This window comes from Acipenser ruthenus, chromosome 1 (genome assembly GCF_902713425.1).
Source record: "Acipenser ruthenus chromosome 1, fAciRut3.2 maternal haplotype, whole genome shotgun sequence".
NCBI classification, from domain to species: domain Eukaryota; kingdom Metazoa; phylum Chordata; class Actinopteri; order Acipenseriformes; family Acipenseridae; genus Acipenser; species Acipenser ruthenus.
Window position 1 is genome coordinate 105378537 of NC_081189.1, and position 13352 is coordinate 105391888.

The 13352-nt window shown below is 37.6% G+C and overlaps 1 protein-coding gene across 2 annotated transcripts in view; it reads left to right on the forward strand.

Annotated features, from left to right (window-relative positions):
* The window catches only part of LOC117421367 (VPS10 domain-containing receptor SorCS2-like), a 304868-nt gene that overhangs the window by 246842 nt on the left and 44674 nt on the right, over positions 1 to 13352 (forward strand). For both annotated transcript variants that reach the window (XM_034035673.3, XM_034035674.3), the window contains exons 8-10: positions 2226 to 2315; positions 9745 to 9924; positions 11812 to 11958. In XM_034035673.3, coding sequence (XP_033891564.2) covers positions 2226 to 2315; positions 9745 to 9924; positions 11812 to 11958 — 417 coding nt within the window. The remainder of the gene's footprint in view (positions 1 to 2225; positions 2316 to 9744; positions 9925 to 11811; positions 11959 to 13352) is intronic.

Below are 13352 nucleotides of genomic sequence, written 5' to 3' on the forward strand. Positions count from 1 at the left end.
GCACAAACATGGTGCGTTTAAATTAAACCGACTTTAATTTTTGAACAAGCAGGGGGATTCAAGTCACTCACAGTCTGATAAAGTATAAACAATAACTAAGATAAAGGCGTTTTTAAAGTAGCAGCATAGACAGAATAACTTAAAATACAGTAATTAATCTCTGTCAATAAATAATGAACATATACATATATTACATTATAATGATTGACTGCATATACATAGCTGAAGTAAGTTCTCTCTCTCTCTCTCTCTCTCTCTCTCTCTCTCTCTATATATATATATATATATATATATATATATATAAGAATAACTATGAATAATAAATAACAGAGATGTATATTTACATATTAATTAATGAATTATTATGTAAACAGATAAGTAGGTTCATCTACCCCTCATTCAGAACCATGAACAGCTCGTGTTCACAACATTCCTACTTGAGTTCTGCCACTGCAAAAACTAGGCTATGTAAAATATATCAAATAATCTTTAAATATACATCTGTATCTGTAAGAAGCTATTTATTATTAATATGTATTCGTATGTGTATCAGACAGTACTGGGTGGGAATAAAGATGTATCGGACTGGACTAAAAGAGTATCGGACGGTATCGGACTGGACTAAAAGAGTATCGGATGGTATCGGACTGGACTAAAAGAGTATCGGACGGTATCGGACTGGACTAAAAGAGTATCGGACGGTATCGGACTGGACTAAAAGAGTATCGGACAGGACTAAAAGAGTATCGGACGGTATCGGACAGGACTAAAAGAGTATCGGACAGGACTAAAAGAGTATCGGACAGTATCGGACAGGACTAAAAGAGTATCGGACAGGACTAAAAGAGTATCGGACAGTATCGGACTGGACTAAAAGAGTATCGGACAGGACTAAAAGAGTATCGGACGGTATCAGACTGGACTAAAAGAGTATCGGACGGTATCGGACTGGACTAAAAGAGTATCGGACAGTATCGGACAGGACTAAAAGAGTATCGGACAGTATCGGACTGGACTAAAAGAGTATCGGACGGTATCAGACTGGACTAAAAGAGTATCGGACTGGACTAAAAGAGTATCGGACGGTATCAGACTGGACTAAAAGAGTATCGGACAGTATCGGACTGGACTAAAAGAGTATCGGACAGTATCGGACTGGAATAAAAGAGTATCGGACGGTATCGGACTGGACTAAAAGAGTATCGGACGGTATCAGACTGGACTAAAAGAGTATCGGACTGGACTAAAAGAGTATCGGACAGTATCGGACTGGACTAAAAGAGTATCGGACAGTATCGGACTGGACTAAAAGAGTATCGGACGGTATCGGACAGGACTAAAAGAGTATCGGACGGGACTAAAAGAGTATCGGACGGTATCAGACAGGACTAAAAGAGTATCGGACTGGACTAAAATAGTATCGGACGGTATCAGACAGGACTAGTGCATATACACAGAGCAAAACAAGTGGACAGGCAAAATACATTAAAATGATTAAAAGGGTAACATACAGAGATTATCCTGAAATACTTCCTGTGAAATAATTAAGAGGAGTGTAACCAGTCTTAAGTGATTTCCATGCAATATAGTGATTTGCGAGCAAATTAACTTTTGAATTTAGCTCGTGGTGGTGAACTTGCGGGATTATTCATGACACCTCCCCCAAATTTTAGGGAAAAGCACTTGCGAGAGAACAACTCGCAAAGCCATTTTTTTCCAACGCTGCATCTATTTTGAATCTCACTCAAAAGCGCAACTTTTTTCGCAAAAAGGTCTTGTGGAAAAAAATCTCTGCAACTCAAAGGCGTTTGAATATTTGGCCCATTGTTCCCATCAAAAGGTACGTCAAATTATTAAGTTCAAACACTGGTGGAGCTGGGCGCGCCTTCCAGAATATTGGTGGAGCACAGGCTCCACAGGCCCATATAAGCCGGCGTCTATAACTGTAAACGGTACATATACTGTATATGCATTGGCTGTGTAAACGTTCCCACTTTGCCATTAATCTAGTATTCATGTGCTATATATTTCTTGTAATTTCAGATCATATTTCTCAATAAGCATACTAGCTCCCATTCACACATCCTGCTGAATGTGACCATATTTCTCAATCAGTTTACTTATCAGATTGCTATAGTAGGCTGAAGAATAAATCTGCAATTGTGATGTTTTGCCCTTCATCTTACCAACTGAATAATATATATATATATATTTTTTTTTTAAAGGTGACAACTGGAAATCGAACCAAGCATTACGTTTCTTACCGTCGGAATGAATTTGTTCAGATGAAGTTTCCAAAGTATGCCTTACTAAAGGTAATGTTTTTTTTTTTTCCCTCACAAATGTTAGTTAAAATAATATGTAAAAGGTAAAACAAAAAAGAAGTAAGACTTCAATTATGCAATCTCACATAGAGAATTATTTGCACAGAATATACACAGTTGTATCCACTGCATAATCCTCCTTTTGTGATATTAGTTTCACTTCAGTAAATACCATAGGGAATCTCTCTCTCTGCCAGGACTATTAAAAATGAGTTTTATAAAACAGCATGTGATACAGTAAGTACTGTATAAAAGTTTAAATAAGTGGTCCCCTGAGGGAATGCCTGTAACAGTGCACTGCATGAAAAACTAGAATTTGCTTTTGTGAAATGCTAGTTTCTTATATTTTATAGGTTTCTCCATGTAAAAACTTGAAATTCCCTATTGGATAGAGTTCATTGAGTCTTTGGTTTATACTGTAATGTAAGTAGAGCTGCTGTTTTTCAGTGAAGACAACCATACTATTTCAGCGTGGCATTTTATAGTTTCAGTGTAATGGAAACTCCTAGGCCAAAATCTAACAGCACTCTTCACTTTGACCTTTGCCTTAAGCTGGCTCTTATAATCACATGTCTGGTTACATATGAATTACACTGTTAATAAACAATCATACAGTGTTATTACAACAGATGCCAGCAACCCCCAACATTTTCAATTTTTGTAATTAGGCATGCTGTGGTATTGCAACTTCACAACTATTTGTGTATTTACTATGTTATTATAATGACATCTGAAATCAGTTTGAAACATCTTGGTGAAAATAACTTTATTAACTGTGCTTCAACTGTATTTTATTTTGTTTTCAATATGTATCCTTGAGATGACACATCTCGTTCATATTTTACCCAGTTAACAGCTCTTACCTCAGAGGAGATTTAAAAACATTAACAGGCCACAGCTAAAATAATATGTTTTAAAAAAGCAACAAAAATAAATAAAAACATATGTAATACCACTAGCATCAATAGCAGCAATGATGTCAGTATGAATGTGATTACAAGTACATACTCAATGGTATGTATGACTTATTTTTAAATTGTAATAGACTGTTAAAACACTGCCTATGTTTTTCTGTATCTCCTGCACACTGTCTTCCACAGGTAATTAAATATATGGGTGTGGCAAAGTGGTTTGCAGTGCGCAGGTGTAGAGGTGATGCGGTGCTGAAGTGACAAACAACAATGTTCATGGTGCAATTATTTTTTTATTTATAATCCAAAATCACTTGACAACTGTAAATAATAATAACTGGCAATACACAGCTATGTGTACTGCTCAGTGAAACCCACGGGGTTCAGTCCTGAAATAATAATTACAGTAAATACACACACAGAACACAGACACTGTCACAAGTCCAAAGTGAGTACATTTATTAGTGAACAGTAGTGCAGTGCTGTCCGGGTTGGTGTTGGCCTTTAGCGACAGCTCCTGGTACGTATTAGCCATCTAACAAGAACAAACGTTTACAAATAGTACAACAAAGCAAACAAACACTAAACACTCACAGTATATCACAGTCCTTCAGCAGTTCGTCCGTAACCATAACAAAGGAGCCGTTCACTCGGCCACATCCCAATGTAAGGACATAAGGAGGGTCCTCACAATTGTGTATTGTAAATGTGGGTTATCAGATTGATTGTCTGTTTATTTGATCTAAATACCACTGATGCTCACTGTGGCAAAGTGGTTTGCAGTGCTCAGGTGTACAGGTGATTCAGGTGCTCCAGACAAAGGACAAACACAAAGTTCACAGTTCAGGTTCTTTAATATCCTTGAAAAAAAGGTTTAAAATAATAAAGCTGGCTCTACCCAGCAATGGGTATTGCCAGCGCCAAACCAAGGGGTTGCAGTCCCGAAATAATAATGCGGACACAAAACACGTAACACAGACACATAAACACGTCTCCAGACTGTGTGTGCTCTTGGTGCAGGTGCGGTGCTCTGAGTGGTGGTGGTTTGTGCGTTCAGGTCCGGGCTGGCTTCTGGCTGCAGCTCCCGGCTTCGTATCAGCCGCCTGGCAAAGACAAATACAGGCTTTTTATCAATGGGAAAACACTTCATTCATGTTTTCCCATCCTTGTTTCCTCCCATTAACCACAACCAAAGGAACCGATCACGGTGTCACGTCCCCCTAAAGTACCCTAAGCCCCGCCCCCTCCGATAGCTCGTTCAATCACGTCTCCTCCAATTCATGACTGAAACTTCGCTCATCGTACTAGGGTGATGACTCCAGGTACCGTAACGCCGCCCTCTTCCTGAATGGCTGGCTTCCGACTGCCCCCGGAATGAACTGCCCCACCATTCAGTATGAGGCACACAGTTCCTGTTGTACAGTGCCCTCACAGGTCGAGAGGGAGATTGTTGATTCGGATTCATTCGCTCTTCGTCACACTTACATAAAAAAAGAGACTGACTAAAGCAACATCTCAAACAGTGTGTGTGTGTGTTCTTGTCTACCTACCTGAGTGGGGACTTAGGTGTGGTTACACATCCACCAAGTGAGGACACGGTAGCCAAGTGGGGACCAAATCCAACAACAAGTGCAGTAGAAACAAAACCTTACATCAGTAAGTAAAAAGTAAGTAGCGGGGTTCTGAAAAATATAGCATTACACAGCCCACGTGTTACTACAACTGTTTAAGTAACATACCTGTAAATTTTCTTTTCATTGGCTGAAACCAGAGCAGGAATCGTGCTTGTGGCTCAGGAGGTTTCAGCAGTCAAGATCCTGTTTAACTGGCGGAATCTCACGTTATTCCTCAGCAAAGCTGTATCAAACCACACACACAACACACACACGCACACACACACACACACACAAGAAAGAACACAAAAGACGGCTGCAAATGTAAAACCTCTCGTATAGCCTATTATTAATGTTTGTAAAAATGCATGTTGTCAAGCACAACTAACCAAACTTAGCCTCATATTATTATTATTATTATTATTATTATTATTATTAGTAGTAGTCGTAGTCGTAGTAGCAGTCGTAGTAGTTGTAGTAGTACAGGTACTGGACAAATAAATGGAAACACGTGGGTAAATGAGGGACACCAAGTACATTGAAAGCAAGGGCTTTCAAGGGCTAATGAAGATTATAAACTGCTTTGTCACTAATAGATAAAAGGCATCACCTGTCTAACTGGGGTGAAATGATGCTCCCTCTCTGAATGTCAATATAATTTGCCTGAATAAACAGTGATCTAATTATCCTGTCTGTTTAAGTATGCCTGGAGGCTTTATGGGAATGAAAATGAGTGCTTGCCAGTTTCAGATGGCTTCATGGGTCACCTGAGCAACAAAAACATTTAAAACATGTTTATTCATGGCATGCCTGTAAAAAGGAAAAAAAAATCCCCTGTGCACAGACATGTTATTTAGATCAGTGAAGTAGACCTCCTATACGGCGTATGTTTAGCTTCTGTTTGAATAGGGGTATAGATTTACACTAGGGTTGCCAACTTTTCATTTTTCCAACACCGGACAAAACCACCAATGCAAGCAAAGCAAAGCTGCTCAGTAATCATATCACGCTAAGCAGTGAATGATTGGGGGGGCGAGGGAGGGATTTATTATTTTAAATATAGATGCTCAGTAATCATATCACGCTAAGCAGTGAATGATTGGGGGGGCGGGGGAGGGATTTATTATTTTAAATATAGATGCTCAGTAATCATATCACGCTAAGCAGTGAATGATTGGGGGGGGCGGGGGAGGGATTTATTATTTTAAATATAGATGCTCAGTAATCATATCACGCTAAGCAGTGAATGATTGGGGGGGCGGGGGAGGGATTTATTATTTTAAATATAGATGCTCAGTAATCATATCACGCTAAGCAGTGAATGATTGGGGGGGGCGGGGGAGGGATTTATTATTTTAAATATAGATGCTCAGTAATCATATCACGCTAAGCAGTGAATGATTGGGGGGGCGGGGGAGGGATTTATTATTTTAAATATAGATGCTCAGTAATCATTTCGCGCTAAGCAGTGAATGATTGGGGGGGCGGGGGAGGGATTTATTATTTTAAATATAGATGCTCAGTAATCATTTCGCGCTAAGCAGTGAATGATTGGGGGGGTGGGGGAGGGATTTATTATTTTAAATATAGATGCTCAGTAATCATATCACGCTAAGTAATAAATGGCAAAATGACTCAGGATACATTTCAGTGTAGTTCTCGAACTTAACGGCCCGATGATATTACGAAAAAAAGCAACGTTGAAACAGGACTGGCTCTGCAAGAATGGAAATACCTTAATGTCAATGAAAAGTGAGTACGCAAGATTCGCAAGAACCAGACTTTTGCTGTCCGGTCAGTGGTTCTGACAGGACACTGTACAAACCCCCTTAAAACCGGATGTCCAGTCGAAAACTGTAAAGTTGGCAACCCTAATTTACACATTTTTAAAAATTATTTTGTACCTCTTCTGCGCATATCTGTGTGAAATTAGTGAAAACACATATTGTTAAAAAAAGTTGTTTTTTTTTTCAATTGAGAGCATTTTAGTACTTGTGTATACTGTTGTAAAAGATGTTTAGTGAAAAAATGTAAATATTGTTTTACTGTTACAAACACATAGTGTTCCACGTTTACGGTTTACAGAAAAATTACAGGATTTTTTTTTTAACTGGACATCGGTTTTTACTGATTTTTGTCTATTATTCAATATTTTCCTGGTACTATTTTGTAGGAAATACACAATATTTTGATTTAAAATGCGGTTTTATTTTCAGGCTAGGCAAATCGCCTTCACTGTTCCTAGATTGTTTTTACTTCACTTTCTGTTTTGTTTGGTTTTGTTTCTTTCTCCTCTCTTTCTCCTCTCTTTCTCTGAACAACCCACCCAGAGCATTGAGAACTGCAGGTTGCAGGTGACCATCACCCGATTAGCAACAAATTAATCACTTAATTAATTCGGGAGATGGCCACCTTCCACACGAGGTTTTTAAATTGTGGATGGGGCTTCCCAACCACGCTGCCAAACAAAACCTATGGCTTTTCGTCATCACGTTTAATAAAACAATAACAAAACAACACGGTTACGCCGTCACATTTATAAACAAATAAATCATAACAATAATAATAATAATAATAATAATAATAATAATAATAATAATAATAATAATAATAATAAATACAAAATAATAAATTGCACAGGGGAGGAGGGGTACCCCGTTCTAAAAATAAACAATACATTTATGGCAGGGCTTTGCCCTGCCCCCTTTTCATTTGCAGGTCTCCTCGCCCTGCCACAGGATCAAATAACATTCAAACGTGGTTCTCTGCCACTTCGCAAACATATTATCACCTGATTGTGTTGGCCAATCAAAGTCTGATTATTGTGGCAATTGCTGGGCTTAGTAACTACTAGCTTGATCAAAAACTAAAATTGAAATGCTTACACAAAAATATAATATTTTTAGTGGATGAGGAATGGGGAGAAAACGTAAATTAGTTTATGAATCTTCAAAAGAAAATGAATGTTTCGAAGTATACAAAAAGCAAAAATAGCAGAAGTGGATCAGATGAGGCAGAGGATGCATAGCGCTGCAAATACTGCTGCATCGAGGTACATGTTCGCACTGACAATAAAAGAACATACTGAAATATAAGCGACACGTTAAACTAAAACAAGAAAGTGAACTGAGAGACTAGCAATCCATTTATGTAGCTTTTACACACGTTTTAATAAAAAAAAGAAAAAATCTTTGCTGGACAGCCACTGTTTATTGCAGAGGTATGTATTGGTGAGTTTGTGCGACAGTACTGTCTGTCCATCAGCTAAAATACTGCCTAAAGCCGACAATATTAATCGTAAATATTTGACAGAAAATGGTGATGCTTTAGTTGGTAAACTTATGGAACGCACTGATGGAAATGTCCAGTGTGATTTTTGACGTGTCTCCTGATGGCTTGCACTGCCCAGTTCTGTCCATTTTATTTTCGTTTTATGATTTCAAGGTGAATAAACCTGGCTTGTTTTGTGCTGATGTCATGTTCATACTTTCTGTCGATACTATTTCCGTCAGCACAGTGATTGTCCAAACGTTCGCAAAGTATCAGCTAACTTTGGAAAATGTGGCTTCAACTTGCACAGTTTCTGATTCATCATACATGCCAGGGACATTATTAATCAGAAACCAGAACTGCTATGCATCATATTCCACATGTAAAGTGTGTGTAATGTTTCAATTAAAAACAGTTTTTTACCGATTTCAATATATGTAAAATAAACTCTGAAAAAAATCAAATTATTTTTTTTAAAGATAAAAACCGAAAACGTGGAACACTACAAATACAGTATAGTCACAAGTTTGCCCAAAGGCTGTGTCTTTAGAAAGACCACTCCCATAACTACTGTTTGGGAAATGGTTAAAGTGACATTTTATAGTAGATACACCAGTTAAAGCTTTTTATGTTTTCCAATTCTGAACTTTCATTTTATTAACGTGATTTTAGATTCACATTTGCTATCTGTATTATGGAGTACATTTATTGGCAATATTAATGTCATATTCTTAATGAAATATCAAGGCTTTTGAAGACACAACATTATTATATTTTTATAAGGTCTTGGTTACACAAGGGCAAATACTAAAATAATGAGAAGTTATGTAAATCCCTGAAGGGAAAATCAAATCCTGTTACTTAAACTAATAACTACCACAATCATTTTTTATTCCTTGTTTCAACGGGGTTGAATTACATTTTTCTTTATTAAGTTTGGATAATGACTGCACTTATAATAATGGAACTCGATCAATAAGCCAACAGGTCCATATTCAGGTAAATACTCTGATACTGGTATTTCCAAATGACAGAACTAATATGCATTTACCACTCATGAATAATAATCCAGATGTGTTAGCTCCCCAGAAAACAGCTGGTTTGGATGAGGGTGAAGTTTTTAGATTGTGGCTTTATTTCTTGGTCTGTGTCAATTCTGAACTAAAGGTGCGAAGGAGGCAAACTGGAATTCTTTCTGGGCTCTTAACAATATGTAAGGAGAGTTGACATTGATCGAACGACCCTGTGAGTCTGAAGGTGTAATAGAACTCTGATTATAGCGCATTAACTTCTGGTAGCTGCATACTGTTGAAACCCACATGAAGTCTGTGAAAAGTCTTCCACAACTTTTTAAATTTTTCGGTGGCCGGGCTACAGGGGGGGCTAAGGTGAACTTTGGGATGGCTTTAGCCAACCCAAGCACCCCCCCCCCCTCCCCCTACAAATCAAGACAGTCACTGTGTTGAGGGACATCAGATCTTATCCAGTGGAAAACACAAACAGTTCCCAAATGGAAATCATCTAATTTGACTACTACACTAAAATTTACAGAAAATTATCTGCTTGTTATGAGCATGTGCCTTTGGCCATTGCTCTCTAACCATTGTACTGATTGCTTTCCTTCAGGATGTGCAGATAGTCAGCACAGATGAGAACCAGGTGTTCCTCGCTCTCCAGGAGTGGTACCAGACAGACACCTACAACCTCTACCAATCGGACCCACAGGGTGTCTACTATTCCATTGTGTTAGAGAACGTCAGGAGCACCAAGCAGCCAGAAGAGAATGTCCTCATTGACATCTTAGAGGTACAGTATGAGGAGTCTGTGGGGGCAATTCATATGAACTAAACTTCAGTGATATTAAATACTCCGCCCTTTCGATGACAACAAACCCCCAAAACAGGACCACTCCTAAAGACAAGACTAATTGTACCCTTTGCTTTATCTGTGACGTATGGTACCTACCTGAACCTATAATTGTGGGTATGAAGAACAAATTGTGTCAGTAATTTTACAAGGCTGCAGCTGCCATGGTTAAACATTAAACACTACCGCTGTGCTAAATGTGACCATGAAATTGACCTCTGATCTATACGGTTACCATATTGAAGCCATATGACTTTTGAAGTTGCTGGGGTATAGAGACATTACACTTTGATTTATCAACATGTGCATTTGGGACACAACTGTATTCTATGATTTTTAGCATCAATGGTGTTGACAAGTAAATAATAAATGTTGCACTGCCACATTGTTTTAACATCTGGTCATGTCAACGATACAGATCTTTTTCATGATATACATTTTTTTTCATGTTTTCAAACCATTTCATGAGATGTGGCATTCCTCTTACATTTTGATCCCAGACATTGTTTAGTCATTAGAAGTCTGCACTAACAGAATGAGCACAGAGCCCAGATTGTGGTTCAGCCACTCTGGCAGTCAGGTTGTGCATAAGCTTAACAATTCTCCAATGACCTACAAAGTCTTTTGCAATCAGCATCCACCTGAGTTACTCTCTATGTTTAAAATAACCAATATTATGCACATTCTCTGTGAAGCTCTCTGCCCAGTCATCACTGATACCGCCATTAGTCAAGACTAACAGCTCACTTGTTTTCACAAGTCCTTACTAAAGAACAGTAACAAGCAAATTGCATTTCTATGAAGTGCATTGAGAGCCTTTGGATCAGTAAGGTTTCTTATATAGTATAAGCTCTTACTGCATTACTGCATTTAAATCCCACTTGAAAGTCAAGGCTCTGGTTCATTTCATTTTTTTTACTTTATCAGTGTGATTGCAGTAGTTCTTTCATCTTTGATATCTTTTAATCACATGAGCTCTGTCGAGCGGACAGGACTGCAAGGCCCTGGCCGAGCCGCTGTTCTCATTTGTCATCAGTGCAGTCTGGCACTGTAGATAAATGAATGGTGTAACGGGTGACTGCTGTTGGTTGTGAAATGAACAGTAACTTACAATTAGAAAAGCAGTCTATCACTGGAGAGGCTGAGAATGTAAATGACTGAAACAGCGCCAGTGGAAAAGCAGGAGGCTTACAGATTCCATCTTTTGCATTTTTTTTTACACAGCTGTCTCTCAATGGACTTAGTAGTTTATTATAACATTGATAAATGAACTAATTAATTCAATTTTCTGCTTCTTAGCGAAAATTCATTACAGTATGTGTTCCCTGAAAGAAATTGCGTTTTGTTTAAAAAAATTCAAACCTAACACCACGAAACGCAGGATTGAAGGGGTTGTTGATTTGGAAATAAATTGGAAGTAAAACAAATAATTCTGAATTTACATACTATACAGTTAGTATGTGCCTTTTTAAAGCAAAGTGAAACCACATATATACTCCTTTACATTTGAAGACATTTTGATATTCAATATGCATTATAATGCTGTGCAGAAGAAAAGAATCAACCAACATCTAAAAGGTTAAAGAATATTTATCAATAATGCTGATAGTAATGCTGATAATGTTCTACACTTTTTACCACGGACTTCCATAATGTATGGCCCCTATTGAGCTAGACTGGCTCTGGGAGTGCAATAGAAATGTGTCAGAGATGTACCATTTAGTTGCTTCTAACTTTTGGTCGATACATGTACAGTATATGGGGTTTATATAGTAGATGTGTGTAATTCACATTGCTGTAGTCATGCATTCAACATTTACATTTTAGGTCCGTGGAATTAAAGGAGTCTTTCTGGCCAATCAGAAAGTGAATGGGAAGGTCACCACACTCATCACCTACAACAAGGGCCGTGACTGGGACTACCTTAATCCTCCGTCCACGGACATGAACGGGAAACCAGTAAACTGCAAACCGGTATGGCTACGTTCTAACCAGTCAAAGATTTTACTTGTACAATTAATAACTACTGATGGTTACATTTAACCACATAATAAAGGACTCCTTCTTAGTGGTGTAGTTTTATTAAGAAACATAAAAGCACTGTACACAAAAGAGATGATTCACATCTATTTGCTGGTCACATAACATATTAAACTATAAATGAAGTAGTTAAAATACACATTAGGAGAATTTTATAGCCATCAATGGATATGTTTAAACAGAATAAAAATTTGAATGGATGGTATAGCAAAATAATACAGCAGGGTCTTGATAGAAAACATACTTATAAAGATTCATTTCAATGGAGTGATGTGTGTATGTTCTGTTTATTAAAGAGCAGGTAACGGGGTTCTGAAAAATATAGCGTTATACACCCCCACGTTTTACTACAACTGTTTAAATAACATACCTGTAATTTCTCTTTTCATTGTTAACATTCCGACAAATGTTTACACTTACAACTTTAAATTCAGTGGACATGATCGAGGGCTCAGGAATAGATCATAGAAGATATGTGTTTATAACCTGGAGAAGATTAAGGAGATTCCCCTTGGCTCATGGACCCCTGGCACCCCGCAACTGCACCACCAATGCAAAACAAATAGATTATGATTATTTATTTATTTATCTATCTATCTATCTATCTATCTATCTATCTATCTATCTATCTATCTATCTATCTATCTATTTATCTATTTATTTATTTATTTATGTGTTTAAACTAATCTCACTTTTCAGTGGAGAGGAAAATCCCCTCCCCTTTTTTGGGAGGAAACCTCTTGTGGTCCCGTCAGAGGGATGGCCCCCACTCCGGGCATGCTAGTGGAGTGAATTAGGTATACAATTTATTTAAATATAAATTTCTCTAGGCACCCTGTTTAAGAATGTCCAAATGTTAATAACTGAGACATACCAGATTTAAGTCTGAGATTATGTAGAAGTCGGATTCCCTTAGACAATAACTGACATTCACACAACGTGTCAGAAATATAAAACAATAGTTAAGAATAAGAATAAAAATGGGTGCACAACTAATCTAATATTACAGAAAGGAAAGGCTGTTGGTTAGAGATATGCATGAATAGTATACAGTTCATTGATCTCACAGTCAAACGTTTACAATGACCATAACATCATTAGCATACATGGTTAATGTACTTATATTAAATATGGCTTATCACACAAAGTGTCTCCTTTGCATTAGTATTTTCAATACCAGTTTCTCATTGTAATCGATCATGTCAATAAGAGATTTAATTCAACTTCTCATTAAGAACAGAATCCAACATTCCAGTACCTAATTTAGCAAATTAGTTTTACCGTGTTAATTTAGTTTAAACGTGATGTACCAAACTAATATGTTATCA